Raw genomic sequence first — 16,459 nt, 5'->3', positions numbered from 1 at the left:
TCACAGACAGTCACCCGGAGGAAACCCACGCAGACACAGGGAGAACACACCACACTCCTCACAGACAGTCACCCGGAGGAAACCCACGCAGACACAGGGAGAACACACCACATTCCTCACAGACAGTCAGCTGGAGGAAAAAAACACCAGAGCTGCATTTACCTCTAATGAAACTAACACATGGTGGAACAAACTTGCATTAATCTTACCTTTATTCTTCTTGTGCCACCACAAATCAACTTCTCTAATGGGATTGATGGCCTTTGGAAACCGATCCAAAGAACCCTCTTAAAAAAGACTACAGTGTACTCTTATGAGCTGCTGTTGTGGGTCAGATTTAAAAATATAAAGTGATCTCTACTATAGCTTGAAAATTTTACAGATGGCGAGTTTTTCTTGGATGTCTGTAGTTCATTGTGATTACCAAGTCTCTCTGGCCAGTCAAGGGTTAAGTCCCTGCTCACTTGGAACCACAGGTGATCGGGTAGTAAAACTGCGCCTAATGGAAAAGCTAAAAAAAATAGGTGAGTCGAGTAGTGTGGGTACCACGCCTCCTCGCCTGAGTCTCTCCAATCACAGCGCTGGACTCATATTTCTCTGTGTTCCTGTCATCACGAATGCACCAATAGAAATAGTGCAAGGCTCTGGAATAAATCTCATAAATCGGTGAATTAAAGCTAAGGATCTCTTTGTTAAGGTTTTTCTTTGATTAATATTTAAGATTTGGACTGTTTTGTCCCAAACAGTGGTGATATATTCCATATGCGCTGAACTATGACATCAGACACCTGTACAACATTTACAAAGTCGTTTACGGTCATTACTTTGTTTACGGTTCTACTTCCCATTGTTTAAAGCTTATGTGGTATTTCAGATGTCTTCCTGTTTTGCAACTGTTGTGTTGTCTAACACGTCATTATTTACCAAATCCTCCACTGTTTACCGGTGACTTATGCGCTGGCACCGTGGTGGTTGCATGGCAGTAAAACAGTCTCACATATCGAGTCTGGTTTTAATCTCCCAGGGCTTCAGTTATGTGCCACATTTATCATCCTCAGAGACTAGTTCACTGACGTAGTGTTGGCTGTGGAAAATAGCGCCAACTGGTCTTTATCTAAATTGTGTTTGGGAGCATGTGTTTATTTGAGAGAATAAAGCACTTGGACACAGTAACAAGGGAAATATTTTCACTGTTTTGCAGAAACCACCAGAACTTGCACAGAGAGGAAATACCATGCACTGCAGGTGATTGTGACAAAAGTGGCAAGTGCAGAACGATGAATATCTTCTGCTTCCTGCCTCAAAAGTGACAGTGTTGATAACAATTCTAATAAAATAATATAGATTCAAATAAAGGCATCACTGTAAAAAATGCTGTAAATTTACAGCAAATCTGCTACAGTATTTTATTGTAAATCGCAGTATTTACAGTAAATTATTGTATTATTCAATTACAGTAATATGCTGTAAATTTGAAATACAGTAGTGTTCCTGTAAAAATACGGTAAATGGCTGGGAACTCTGCTGCCACTATTTTACTTTAAATCACAGTATTTACAGTAAATTATTGTATTATTCAATTACAGTAATATGCTGTAAATCTGAAATACAGTAGTGTTCCTGTAAAAATAAAGTAAATGGCTGGGAACTCTGCTGCCACTATTTTACTGTAAATTTTAAAAGAATTTTTTTACAGTGATGTTTTCCTTGTGAGTCTACATTTTATTGGTAATAACCATATTAATACTAATATGTATTTTAGAATTAATTTATGTTGTTTTCCTGTTAACAAGACGAAAAAATAATCGGATGAATCTTAGCAATTAAATTTTTTATTCAAATAAATAGCCACATAAATAAAACAATCTCTTTCTCTCCCTTCCTCACATGTACACACAGTTTCAAACATCCAAGACATTTATACAGTCAGCAAGCAAATCAGGTAAATATCTCCAAAACTTAGCAAAGAAAATTATTATTACAATTTGATTTTGTTTACAGTTCAGAAATCAAACAGAAACTCAAATAGTGTTTCAATAGTAACTGAGGTTACACTAAAGGCTTTTCTAACCCAGCAATGGAAACCAACACTATTCTGAGAAATGAGACATGTTCATTATTAAAGTGCATTATTTATTTTGAAACAGCGAAAGTAAAAGTAGAAAAAGGAAGGGGGCTGATCTACTGAAAGCACAAGGACCACATTTTCTCAATGTGTTTTTTTTTTACGTTGTAAAATCAGACCAGAAAACGACTAACGACTTTAGTTCCTCACCATTTTGTTCAGAAAAAAAGGCACAAATGTCAGTGGTGAGTGCAACAACGGTTTTTTACCAAAACAACAGTAATAAAACCTAATAAATAAAAACGGAATTAACACTGTTTGTCATGATCACCATCAGCTTATCCTTTTCAGTCACTGGATTCCAACCCTTCCCCTTCCCCACCACGGTTTAGTGAGCTTCAACTGAAGTACTGACCTTTGACAAAGACTTCACAGAACATACGCCAGAGCTGCTGCAGAGTTATTTGGGCGATGTGCTTTTAACCAAATCTGGTAACCGCACAATGACAAATAAATAGAAACACTGACACCTACATCTAGCACCGAATCGTAATGTTTCTCAAGCGCTCCCAAACCTTGCCTAAGCTTCTACGTCAAACTACACTGCTACAAGATGGAGTGGGGAAGCATAATATGAATATTCATGAGTACAGCCGTGGTCCCTCAGAGACTGGAGAGACTCTGCGTTCGCTGACAGAACCAAAACATCGCTTTTCCGCCTCCGTATGGATCCGTCGCCAGCGGCAGCTACGGTAAAAGGACTGTAAAAGCTACACTTTGTGCAACAGAGTGTTTTCTACAGAGTGGATCAAACCCTGCTCTTTTCTGCCCTTTGCAGCTTGCTCTGATTCTGCCATTTTACAAAGCCCAGCCAGGACCCAAAGGCACGAGCACTACGAACATGGCCGGGTTCCGTTCTCCACGGAAAATGCTTCTGCGCAAGGTTTCAACCTCAAAAAGAAAAGAAAAACAAAAAGTAATCACCATCAGGCTTCCAACACCTGCTGGTTTCCTACATCAGCTTCTTCACCTGGTACTACGACGACGTCAGTGTGAAATATTGCACTAATCCCATTTGCTTTGTTCTCTCTCTTTTGCGCATGCTAAAGCAAGCCAGCTCACACTGGGAAAGGAAAGGCTACTTCACTCTTAAAACATAAAAGGGCTTCTGTGGAGGGAACCATCCAGTGAAAAAAGTTCAAAACTAATTTAACTGATTCCTATCCCATCTATAACTATGTAATAACACATACAGGTACGCGTCAAATTCAGCTTTGCGTATGTTATTACACGTATGCGTGTTTGTAACTAGAAAGGCAAAGCCAATTCACTTTAGCTGCTTATAACAGCGTACAATTCACCAGCAATTACACTGTTATTGCATGTATTATTAATGTGTAACTACTCATTTGTGTGTCACAGATTTAAAACGTGGAGGAGATGGATAAGGCCCACTGCCCTCTACTTCATTCCTATAGCTCTTTATTCCTGGTTCTTTAGGTGTTAAGAGTGAACGTAGCTCAGTGTGAAGTGTGAAGGGAGTCACTGAGGAGGAGGAGGTAGTGATATGATCGCGAAAGAGAGGAGAAAGCCTTTATATCTTATTTAATTATGTTTTTTTTTTTTATTTCTAACGACCGGGTCCAAAATTCGAGTGACCAAAGCCGGACAGTGACTCCTAACTCACGCATCGAATCAGCGAAAATGAAATAAAAATAAAAACAGCATTGCTGAATGAGTGTGAGTCGAGGCATGACACGGCGCTGAGCAGCAGAGGAGGTCACAATTAAACACACACACACACACACACTCTCACATCTCATGGTCAGCTGATCTAACGGAACTCAAGGGCAGTACCTATTGTGCTTATCATCAAGCTAGCATTGCTTTCCGCATGATACAAGTACCGTGAAAGGCTACTCTCGCCTCGTAATAAAAAAGCAGCTCTAGTTCGCCTCTACAACGCTCTATCGGCTCGTTTCACATTGCAGTCAGAGAGAGTATTTTTTTTTTCTTTTTGGAAGTTTAGGATAACTCAGATACTGCATTGTCTTTGAAGGATTGGTATAAAACAAGGTAAAAAAAGGCATGAAACAAGAAGAAGAAGAAGAAGAAGGAAGAAAACAACAACTTTGGTCTTTTCCAGTGAAGTGAAACCTCTGAAAGTAAAAGGAAACAAAAACAAGTTGAAGGAAGACACCACCGTCCTATTTTCCTAAATATAAATCACACAGAAAGTCGTCCGTCTCTGACATAACCGCCTCTGGAGGTCAGTTCTTTTTTGGGTTTGCTGCAGACGTCTCGGCGGGAGCCCACGGTTCAGGTTACAGGCGACGGAGACAGCAGGACGTCAGTCTTTATTGCTTTCCGCAGAAAAGGGGAGACTGCTCGTGTGCGGGCGCTGGGTAGGACCTTTGCGAAAGGGTTTGGTTATTGCTTCTTCCCTCACGATGCACACAAGGACACTGATATGGAATTGCATGTTGCTGGCAGAGAGTGGCTGTGCTTCTGGGCTTCTCCCGTATTCATCTCCGCATCTGAAGCTTACCCTCTGTCCGTTCTCGTTCTGGAGACCACTGTCCAGTTTAGTCTTCTCCAATTACTTGACCATCACGCAGCTGCTGAGCTGCTGTCCAGTGCAGGCCAGCTGCTCCTGGAGCTCAGGCGCCTGGGGATTGCCGTTGGTGCCCAGGTTCCAGCTCACCTGCTGGGGTAAGAGCTGGAAGTGGGCTTGAGTTTGGGTTTGGGTTTGGTGCTGGAGGTGCTGCTGGGCCTGGAGGTGGGGCTGCTGGCTGATATGCAGGCGGGCCTCCAGGAGGTGGGCCGTGGACGTGACGGGAGAAAGGGATGAGGATGAGGAAGATGGTGAGGAGGAAGAGGAGGCATCAATAGGCTGCATATGCTGCTGCTGCTGCCACAGAGTGTGCTGGAGTGGCAGGGTAGTCTGCTGGCACACTGGAATCAGGGGCTGGGTGGGGGGGTTTGAGAAGAGGGCAGCAGGGGCAAACAGGTTGTTGGAGGGAGGGGATGGGGGCAGGAAGATTGACGCCTGCTGCTGAGGCTGGACCTGCTGCTGGTGTTGGATCTGCAGCATCCTACAAAAAAAAACAAAACACACGATAAAGTCAGTCGCCTGATGACATTTTCATATCATATTCAGTCCTGATGGTCAGCGGGGAAGGCGCCTCACCTCTGCTGATGCAGCACCTCCTCCAGCATGCTGCGGCGCTCGCGGGGGCAGCCGGAGCCTTGCAGTCCTGTCGGGGGGCACAGGCTCGGCCCCAGCGACCCCCTGCTGCCCCTGGGGCAAGAGGCCGGAGGGCACACCTGTCTGGCCAGACCCTTGATCTTATTCAGGCCCAGGAGGCCTTTGGCTCGGGTGTTCTTTCTCAGCTGCTGGCGGAAAGCCTTGAGTCCTGCATCAATCAGCACATTGATCGGTCAGTAAGGGCAGTAAAGGGGCAGCAGCAAACTTGTCTAAACGGGATCATCTCCAGGATACATACACATACACCCACCTTGCGTGAGGGACGTGTCGGAGGCCCGTCTTCCCTCCTGGAAGCTGACCGCATGCAGACTGCCCTGGTTCTGCAGGAGGCGGTTGGAGGAGAGGGCGAGAGGGGCTCCCGCAGGCCCCGAGGCTCCAGGGCTGATCCCGGAGCACAAGAGGGCCGAGAGTTCTCCTACGGCAGCGGCGGAAAGGGCCGGGGCCGGGTTCGACGAAGACTTAAGACAACTGTCAGAGGAGGCACCATCTGACGGACTGATGACGATACCTGAGAGGAGGAAAGAGGCGGTTAGGAGATGTTTAGAAAGAGCCTCGGCACAGCTACCATCACTTTCTGACCCTTTCAGCTGAGCAACAATTAATGCAAGCCTTTGTACAGTGTGTGGTCTACTGTCTCTCTTCACGCCACACTTTCAAAACACGTGAGATCCACTGGTGTACTGAGTGGACAAGTAGACTTTCAAGCATTTCTGTGTAATGTATAATAGTAATTCTAATTAAGGTAACTGTTGCGTAGTATTAAAAGTTTGTGGGTTAAGGTTTTGGGTTCGATTCCCACTCCGGGTTACTGTCTGTGAGGAGTGTGGTGTGTTCTCCCTGTGTCCGCGTGGGTTTCCTCCGGGTAACTGTCTGTGAGGAGTGTGGTGTGTTCTCCCTGTGTCCGCGTGGGTTTCCTCCGGGTTACTGTCTGTGAGGAGTGTGGTGTGTTCTCCCTGTGTCTGCGTGGGTTTCCTCCGGGTGACTGTCTGTGAGGAGTGTGGTGTGTTCTCCCTGTGTCCGCGTGGGTTTCCTCCGGGTTACTGTCTGTGAGGAGTGTGGTGTGTTCTCCCTGTGTCTGCGTGGGTTTCCTCCGGGTGACTGTCTGTGAGGAGTGTGGTGTGTTCTCCCTGTGTCTGCGTGGGTTTCCTCCGGGTGACTGTCTGTGAGGAGTGTGGTGTGTTCTCTCTGTGTCTGCGTGGGTTTCCTCCGGGTGACTGTCTGTGAGGAGTGTGGTGTGTTCTCTCTGTGTCTGTGTGGGTTTCCTCCGGGTGACTGTCTGTGAGGAGTGTGGTGTGTTCTCCCTGTGTCTGCGTGGGTTTCCTCCGGGTGACTGTCTGTGAGGAGTGTGGTGTGTTCTCCCTGTGTCTGCGTGGGTTTCCTCCGGGTGACTGTCTGTGAGGAGTGTGGTGTGTTCTCCCTGTGTCTGCGTGGGTTTCCTCCGGGTGACTGTCTGTGAGGAGTGTGGTGTGTTCTCTCTGTGTCTGCGTGGGTTTCCTCTGGGTGACTGTCTGTGAGGAGTGTGGTGTGTTCTCTCTGTGTCTGCGTGGGTTTCCTCCGGGTGCTCCGGTTTCCTCCCACAGTCCAAAAACACACGTTGGTAGGTGGAGTGGCGACTCAAATGTGTCTGTAAGTGTGAGTGAATGTGTGAGTGTGTGTCGCCCTGTGAAGGACTGGCGCCCCCTCCAGGGTGTATTCCCGCCTTGCGCCCAGTGATTCCGGGTAGGCTCCGGACCCACCGCGACCCTGAACTGGATGAGCGCATACAGACAATGAATGAACGAATGAAGGATTAGATTTTGTTGAATAGAGTGAAATATTGTCATTTTTAATACTACACAACAGTTGAAATAGAATTATCCGCAACAGAAATCTGTACACCTGCTGCTCCATACTGTCATTTTTACTTTTCAGTTTCCACATTAGATTTCCTTATTCTGGAGCAAGCCAAGGTCTGCCATTCGCTGATCAGTGTTCGAATCTATTGCTGACTGAAGATCCCCAAACTAACCCCTGAGGTGTGTTACTGAAATAAATCTGTGTGGGAGAGGGCTGGGTGATATGTCTCAATCTGCGATCACTAGGGTGTGCGTGGTGACTCAGCAAGTGTCATAAGCAGATCAGAATGTCCTGTTCCTGAAATCTAGATTACTGTAACTGCAGTGATTGTGCGGTGAAACCACACGCTACTCACAGGGGGGGTTGCACTGATGGAAGCGGGTGGAGACCTCGGCAAGTGTGTGTCTGCGGGAGGCGTTGTTGGGAAGCGAAGGGGGTGGAGCCTGCAGGGTTCCCTCTTCCTCCTCTAGGTCACCGGGGCGCACCTCTTCGCTGATGGTGGTCTCCAGCAGGCTGTTGGGGGAGATGGAGCGGTTCCAGAGGAGCCCGCTCAGATTGGCCTCTACTGGACACACCACTCGCTGCCCATCGAGAGTGAGAGATAGAGAGAGAGGAAGAGAAGGAGACGTCATCATTACGCTGCAGCTCTCACTTCTGTAGGCCTTGGTTCGTGTCAAATATTTCTGGAAAGGTTCTGTGGCCACGATCCTCACCTGAAACAGACCGCCTTGATCGCACTCCATCTGCGAATGGACGGGGGGGTTCATCTTGGCGGCGACGGGGAAGGCTGTGCGGAAGCTGTCGGACGGCTCCATGATCACCTTGAGGAGGAGGAGAGGACAGAGGAAGAGCTGAGTCAGCCACAGGAGCCAGGAAGCACAGGGGAGGATGTAATGTCACACCGGACGCAGTGGGGAGGACGGCTGGAGCGAAGGCCCGGTCCGCAAACTCACCTCTGGGCCAGAGGAGTCAGACGTGCTCCTGCTTCTCTGGTTCCATGCCCCGCACTGGCGGTTCAGCTGCTGGCTGCGGTGCTCCTTCACTCGCTCCAGCAGCAGGTAGTAGATGGCGGAGAAGTGATTGTAGCTACTGCTCTGAAGAGACTGCATTAAAAAGAAGAGAAAGAAATTGATTAAAATGTGTATTATTTATATGCATCAAGAGTCAAAGAATCTCGATCATATCTGAGCCACATCTGACGGTTGATGTGTGTTTAGAGTCAGGTCAAATACAAAGGAAAACAAAGGAATCCCTCCCTGAGTGGGTGTGTCCAAACTAATCTAGCATTACGCTGTACACAGGAATATCTGGCAACCCAGCATGAAAAACCAGCCGTACAATTTCCCTTAATATCTCTAACACTAAACCTAACCCTAAACTTAACCCTAAACTTCACCCACACTCTAAACCTAACCCTAACCATATCCTTTCACCTTCAAAAGTACGACCAAATCTAAGCAAAACAAGCTCAGGACTGTAGCATGCGCGACAGCTTTCGGGAACAGATGCCTCTGTGTTTATCGGTCGGTTGCCAGCAGTGGTGTGTATTTAAAGGCATGGCGATAAACAGCAGTTTCTCATCACAGCGCCTCGAGGCGACAAACTGACAGTTCAGATCCCTCAAGCAACAGCTATTAACCTTTAGCGCTGACCCCTGATTCGTAGCGCTACAGTGATCTAACCAAATGACTCGCATAGCGCCCATTACCTCTCGCTAAACTCTGTGCCCCGGCAACTAAAGCCATAAAGCCGAAAGCCTTGGGTATTTATTTATCTGCACTGGCTTTGGCCTCACCTCCACAGTCCTCTGCCTGTCGATGCCCAGGGTCTGCATGATGCCCAGCACAGGCTCGCTGTAGTCGCCCAGGTTGGAGTTGTAGTCGCTGAGGGAGTGCGAGAGAGTCTGGCGGGGTGCGCTGGGGTCAGCCAACATCCATCGGTGCTGCTTGATCTGGGCCACGGTGATGCGCTTGGCCGGGTCCACCACCAGCATCTTCCGAATCAAGTTCTCGCAGTCTGAGCAGGGCAAGAAAGAGACGTAGGGATGAGTGGTTACAGCCTATGGGTTTTACGCATTGAAATTCCGAGCCAACGGCAGGGAATGTTTTCGGAGGGCTTCGCGGATCGACCGTACCTTCTGACATGAAGAATGGTATTCTGAAGCGGCCTTCTGTCACCCTCTGTCTCAGGGCCGGCAGACTGTCTCCATCGAATGGCAGGGAGCCACATACCAGCACATACAACACTACACCCAGGCTCTGTGAACGGAATACACACAACACCGGCATTACATACATTCCGCACGGCCGGCGCTTACGTCATCCATCGGAGCAGTAACGGGACTGAGCAGCTGCTCTAAAAATCTCCTACCCAAATGTCCAGCTGTGGGCCCTCGTACTCTTTTCCCTCAAAGACTTCAGGGGCCGCATACGGGGGGCTGCCGCACCACGTGGAGAGAGGCTCCCCAGCCTTATAGAAGTTCCCAAAGCCAAAGTCTAGAGGGATGGAACAGTAAGAGAGGGATTTGAAATGAATTGTGAGTTGAGCTGAAGTCCCGCTGGCAGCAGGGCACTCGGTCGTGGACTGAATACGTTTTTTAAAGGCAATGGGAAGGTCTCGGAACAGCTCTGAATGCCCACCTGCCAGTTTGATATTCATGTTGGCGTCCAGAAGCAGGTTCTCCGTCTTGAGGTCCCGGTGGACGATGTGGTGCCGGTGGCAGTAGTCCACAGCCGTCAGGATCTGCCAGAACTTTTTCCGCGCCTCAGCTTCTGTCATCCGTCCGTTAGACGTCAGGTAGTCTGCAGAGGAAGAGGAGGAATCATGGATATTCAGTTCTGTAAACACAGTGTGAGGGTGTTTGTTTTTGGAGAGTTATGGGTTGATGTTGTAGGAAACCCAGAGAAAACAGAGCGCTAGAGTAACGACGGAGAGGCTCTCAGACATGTTGCCGTTAACAGCGACTGATGGAGGACCAGGTGAGGTGCCTGACGTACGTAATCCCAGGTTGGTGTTAGTGCAGCAGGAGCACAGGAGCTTACACTCTTACATAAATGCTGTAAATCCCACACCTGTTCTCCAGCCTGGGGGCACAAAGCTCCGCTCTCCACTTTCCTCCTCCTCCTTTTCCCATCCCATCCCCTCCCCTCCACCTGCCCTGCTGCGCTAAATACCTTTCCCTCCATCCTTCCCGCAGACCCAGTTACCCACAGCAACCTCGCTGGGGCTCAAAAGTCAGTGCCTGTGGACTCCTGCCAGTCAATGTTCTCTATGCCTGACTCATCAGTGTGAAATGTGACGGTGGAACGGAAGAGAGGTTTCACACTTACCAAACATTTCGCCGTTTTTTGCATACTCTGTTACGATGTACAGCATGTCTTTGGTCTCCATGACCTGTGAAGACACGAGAGAGAGAGAGAGAGAGAGAGAGAGAGAGAGAGAGAGAGAGAGAGAGAGAGAGAGAGAGATCAGAGACAGTGCTGTTGGTTTTAAGAGGGCTAATAAATCTCCTTTTACCGCCTAATTAAACTTTAATGCTGGCATTAGCAGCACTTGTGAAGAGGGCTCGTGCTCGAGTGTGTGCTGAGAGCCAGACGCTCTTGAATTCTTTATATGGGTCCATTGGATCCAAGCTCACTTAAAATTCATACATTGACAGCTAGAGTATATTTATGGATAGAAGAAAAAGAAACACACACTCACACACACACACCTCTAGAGGCGGCAGGGTGCAGTCAATGAGGATAAGTAACAATACCCATAACACACATGGTAAAGTGCTTGCCCATAGAAGGAATGGAATGCCACTCACTGACTTACGCCTTATCAAAGTAATAAGATTCTTTTTCCAAGTGATTTAGGAGCATTTCTATTGGTCGATTCATCACAGTGTGAAGGACAGCTGCAGTGTTCAAATGCCGTAGTAAAACAGCCATACACTGTAAAAAATTCTTGAAAAAATAAAAAACAGTAAAAATACTGTGATTTTACTGTAAATTTTCCCAGCCATTTACTGTATTTTTACAGGAACACTACTGTATTTCAGATTTACAGCATTTTACTGTAATTGAATAATACAATAATTTACTGTAAATACTGTGATTTACAGTAAAAAAAATGGCAGCAGAGTTCCCAGCCATTTACTGTATTTTTACAGGAACACTACTGTAATTTACAGTAAAATACTGTAGCAGACTCGCTGTAAATTTACAGCAGTTTTTTACAGTGTAGGCAAAAATGGAGATACATGTTTTTCTCTGGAGAGTGACTATACGTTCAGCACTGAAACACTCAGCTGTGTAATGTTTTCCCTCTTCAACGCTGTGCCCCATCGCATAGAAGGACATGAGGGCACTTCCTGAACATTCCCTTATTTGTAATAGAACATGACTACACGGTCCACACACTCTCTTCCTTTCCGTTCACCTCCTGCCTGAACCATCACTGTCACCAGCTGACAGCTGACACCACTCTATCTCTGCCTTTTCTGTCTTTTCCCTCTATCTCTCTCTCCTCACCGGCGGTTAGAGGACGAGCCAACGGCTTCACACCAGTCAAGTCTAAGCTTGTGGAGTCAGAGCACAATGCCATAGTACTCAGTAATAAATAAATACCAAAATAAAACCGCAACAAGAAACCATCTTGTCCTCTCCTCTTCCCGGAACGTCCCAGCTCTTCCCGGGAGAGCCCGAGGGAGGACCGTGGCTAAAGCCGCAGTAGCCCTCGTGACGGACCGGGCTGTTGTGTAACACGTCCCGAGATATACTCCCTTTTCTCTTTTTTCCTCCAAATTACCCAACACCCCCAGCAGGGCCTAATGTGGACAATAACAAGCTGCTTGACTGACACTCAGAGGAGAACAAGCCTTTTTGTTTTCAGATAAGCACCACTTCTACGGAATCCAGCCTTCTGCGTCAGTGAGGAGGTGCCAGTGATGTAAGACAACACACACACACACAAACACACACACGCACAAACACACACACATGGCTGTGCAATGCTTTCCCAACATGCCTCTTTGTGTAAAAGGTTATGGAATGAAGGAAACTAATCCCCTTACACTGCTTGGCCACAGGTCTAAACTTAAACATTAGTTTTTCATTGTTATAAGCAGATTATTACATTGTAGTTACATTGTAATGGCTGAGTAGTTACTGGGTAACAAGCCTTATGATTAATAACTGGGTAATACCTCTTGGTACACAGTAGGGCTGCGTATGTGTGTGAGTGTGTGAGTGTGTGTCCAAGATCTGACAGTTGTCACGTCTGAAGCAACAGAGAGGAAAAAAAAAAAGGCCCAGAGGCCTGGTGTTTACACAAGCAGCAAAGGAACGGAAAATGCAGCTTATCAGCAGGGGTCAGAGGTCACTAGTTCCACATATTTCTCCTCAAGTGGCCTATATTTCACCCTCTGGTTGACTCTGTCTTTAAATAAACACAGAAAAGTGCCACTACGCCGGCTGTGAAAGGAGAAGGCATGCGTACGGGATGTGACCTTACGATCACAAGGTCGCCGGCTCTGGGTTGACTGTGGGGGCAGAGAATGGAAGCGCTGAGCCCTCTCTCTTATCCAGGACCCTTGCTAGTCACACACTGCAGCAGAGCGTGAGTGTGTGTGTGTGTGTTATTCCTGTCTGAGTGGATGAAGCTCACCCGAGGGGAACTTCTTAACAGGCCCATTACACTACAGACTCATACTAATGCCTCAGACCCTCACAACCATCCCCTCCGTCGTGCAGCTATAAGCAGGTCAGTGTGTCATCCAATGACAGTGAGATTATTGGGATTAATACTCCAGGCCTGGTACATCCCAGGAATATCACACCACATATATGAGATGATTCCTTTCCCGGAATCCCTTTCATGCATCTATCCAGTCTAGTTAGGGTTGCCATGATGGCCCAAGGGTTTCCAGGGATTTATTTATTTATTTATTTATTTATTTATTTATTTATTTATCGGGAATGATTTCACAACCTGCGGATTCGAGCAGCGGTGCTGAAGTCGGTAATCCACGAAAGAGCAAAACACACGTTAATGGCCCGAGCTGGAGTGGAATAATAAGGACAACAATGCGCAGGCTTGCCAACGATAGCAGTAACAGTGTGTGTGTGTGTTTTTGCGTGTGTGCGTGCGTCAAGACTGCTTCCAGTGGCCAAAGCGGATTGGCCGTCTTAGAGACTTTTCCCTCATTACAGACAGATAGCTTCACGTGACGGAGCCGACACATTGCACTTGACTTTGACCAGCGCTAATTAATCTGCACGCTCCCAGCCCTTTCACACACACACACACATGGATCTGGAGTTTCACTGCAACGTGCAGTAGCAGGAGACATCCAGTCCTTCATCCTCATAGCACTACATCACACACACACACACTCACACACACACACACTGGTGAAGAAAAGAGCCTTAACCAGCTCAGGTCAGTGATAGCACAGTAGTAGGACACAGTAATGTGGTGTGATAACTCCATACTCTTGACTACACTGTGAAAAGTGTCTTGTAAATTTTACAGTAAAATAATTTTACAGTAAAATTTACTGTATTTTTACAGGAACACTACTGTATTTCAAATTTACAGCATATTACTGTAATTGAATAATACAATAATTTACTGTAGCAGACTTGCTGTAAATTTACAGCAGTTTTTTACAGTGTGTGTATATATATAAATCCCCAGCACCTTCCAGTCAACACAGAGCAGAATACCCCAATTACAGCTGGGTGAGATATGGGCTATAATGTGATGTCACTAAACTGGTGACACATTAATAATGTTTATTTTAATGTAGGGCTCTGAACTGCAGCTGATTTGTGATATTAATAAAATAACAAAAAGGTCTGACATCACAACAATAAAAACAACACACTTCACACAATCCAGATTAGAAATGAAACATCGATACCAAGAATTTAGAACAGCCATTGCTCTATCTTCAGACCACAGGGAAATACAGCGTAGGCGTGTGGAGATAAAGCCCAGACTCACCTGATAAAGCTTGATGATGTGCGGGTGATTCAGCAGCTTCATGATCTGAACCTCCCTGTAGATCTTCTCCAGGTTGGAGGAGTTCAGTCGTGTCTTGTCTATGATTTTAATGGCAACCTGTGCGTGGAAAGGAACAGGAACACGGCCATTGGTTTCACGCAGCGAGTGTATGGCTCCAAAAGGGTCACTTTAGAGTGGAATCATTTGCTTATAATTTTGAATCATTTCCGTTGGTTTATTGAATGTCATGGAATTCAAATCATGTCAAAGACAACAACAACAACAACAACATTGGAGATCCATCACTGCTGTATACTCAGGGGGGAGGTTAAACTAATGGAACAGGGCTGGTTTTACTTGTGTTTACCTGCGTTTTAGTCACTTTGTGTCTGGCCAGTTTGACCACAGCGAAGTTTCCTTTGCCCAGGGTGCGGAGGATCTCATAGAAGCCCACCTGGAGTGGTCTCCCCTGGGCAGCGGAAGGCTCACAACCCCCGCTCTCTCTCATTATCACCATCACTGAGGCTTTAGTGAAGTTTTACACAGCAAAGGTCGGATGGGGGACTTTTATTGGGTACAGGTGCCTGCAACAAATGACACTCCTGTCAGAATTCACAACACATTACTATTACTATTGGAAGTCCTGTTTTACATTTACATCACACTTTCTCTTCCTTGGAAAGCTATCATTTTGTCGATACAAGGTTTTGTCCCAACAGCAGCCCCATCCACTCAGGCTAAACATGATTAACTAACACCTGCTCCACAGAGACACAAGGCAGTGGAACCCAAACCAAACAGCGTTAAAGCCATGTCCATGTCTTATACAGGTCCCTCTCCACAACTTTACTTCAAATCAATCCACTGAATCCTCTCAATACAAAAATTCATAAATCTAACAAAGGCTTCAAAACTAGTCTTTAATAAGAGTCTCCATAAGCCACTTCATCCCAGAGCAGAAACACAGAGGGTGGACTTGCACAGCACTGAAGAACAGTGAAGGCGGTATTCAGTAATAACCAAGTTATTACAATGTTATACCAGTGCGTAGTTATAATACAATTATTTTTAAAAAGCAGTAAACCGTATTTTATAGCAGCATTAATGTAAAATAAAGTCATAATCTACAGAAACCCATAAATACAGAGCGTATAGAGCTTAATCAGGGCTTTTAAAAAGAAGTGTATTTGAGTTCATTAATTAATTAATAAAGAAAGTAGTAAAAGAAAGTCAGAAGCCGTAAGACAATTAAAATAAAAGAGATTATTGTAAAAAAACAAAAATAAAATATTGTAATAAAGTGTCACAGCAAAAGTGATAATAAAGCACCGTGAAGTTAGTTATAACAGCGTGTGGTGTTTATAAAGTATTAATTAACATCAGTAAATGTATAATTAATTAGTAATAAACCAATGTAAACTAAGTTATAACAGTATGAAGTTGTAATAAAGAGACTGTACCAACAGTTAAAGCAGAGCTCAAATGAACCACTGAGTTCATACAGAGATAATAAAAGTTGTAATAAAGTTATAACAAAGCAGCGTATGAAGTCAGTAGGGTTTAGTACGTAATAAAGCAGTGTGTTGGTAAAATAAAGTTCTAAAAAGTGAAAATAAAGCGGTTTGGTGGGAGGTATTTTTGTAATAAAGCTGTAATAAAGCAGTGTGTGAAGAGTTGTAGATGTGTAATTATAATAAAGCGGTGTAGAGTGAGATTTAATAGCGTTCGCTACTCACCCTACAGCTCTAACACATTCCTCCTCCTCCTGCCTCTGCTCAACTGAGTCTGAGACTCGGCTCTGAAACTCATTCCCCTCTCGGAGGAAACTCTCAGGGCTTTGCTCAGACAGACCCTCAGCGCTTTAACTCTGTCCCTTCTTCCACTCTCTCTCTCTCTCTCTCTCTCTCTCGCTCTCTCTCTTCCCCCCTCTCGCTCTCACTCTGAAGCCCCGCCCCTTTGCCCCAAAGCCCCGCCCCATTGACGCACCGCGCGCGTCAGAGCACTGGAGCGGAGCGCAAGGCCGCGCGAGCGCGCGAGACACCCAGTTACCGCGGCAACGGTGCGGCGGTGACGCGAGCGCTGATGGAGACGTTGCTGGGAGACGGAAAGGCATGACGTCAGTGGCGGGGACGTGCGAGCCACGTGACCATTGCTTCTCCACTCTCTCGCTGTGTGTGTGTGTGTGTGTGTGTGTGTGTGTGTGTGTGTATGTGTGTGTGCGTGTGTGTGTGTGTGTGTGTGTGTGTGTGGTTATAATCAGTTGTTTTTTTCTGAGTTAAAACCTCATTATATCTGAC

The 16,459-nt window shown here is 46.2% G+C and overlaps 1 protein-coding gene across 2 annotated transcripts; it reads right to left on the bottom strand.

Moving 5' to 3' along the window:
- Positions 1–1,820: 1,820 nt before the first annotated feature.
- On the bottom strand, positions 1,821–16,043 carry sik1 (salt-inducible kinase 1). 2 transcript variants are annotated; one of them, XM_066686247.1, is made up of 14 exons: positions 15,899–16,043; positions 14,530–14,746; positions 14,163–14,279; positions 10,499–10,562; positions 9,809–9,970; positions 9,540–9,664; positions 9,304–9,427; positions 8,965–9,185; positions 8,123–8,272; positions 7,883–7,990; positions 7,525–7,750; positions 5,584–5,841; positions 5,256–5,481; positions 1,821–5,160 (listed from the first exon to the last, which is right to left on the bottom strand). In XM_066686247.1, the coding sequence occupies exons 2-14, from the start codon at positions 14,677–14,679 to the stop codon at positions 4,665–4,667; spliced, it is 2,427 nt and encodes an 808-aa protein (XP_066542344.1). In that variant the 5' UTR covers positions 14,680–14,746; positions 15,899–16,043; the 3' UTR covers positions 1,821–4,664. The 2 variants fall into 2 exon arrangements, with proteins under 2 accessions (XP_066542344.1, XP_066542343.1); XM_066686246.1 differs by having other exon boundaries at positions 7,525–7,990.
- Positions 16,044–16,459: the final 416 nt, after the last annotated feature.

The sequence above is a fragment of the Hoplias malabaricus genome, chromosome 12, assembly GCF_029633855.1.
Source record: "Hoplias malabaricus isolate fHopMal1 chromosome 12, fHopMal1.hap1, whole genome shotgun sequence".
Classification (NCBI taxonomy): Eukaryota; Metazoa; Chordata; class Actinopteri; order Characiformes; family Erythrinidae; genus Hoplias; species Hoplias malabaricus.
This window is presented reverse-complemented; position numbering and strand designations above follow the sequence as displayed.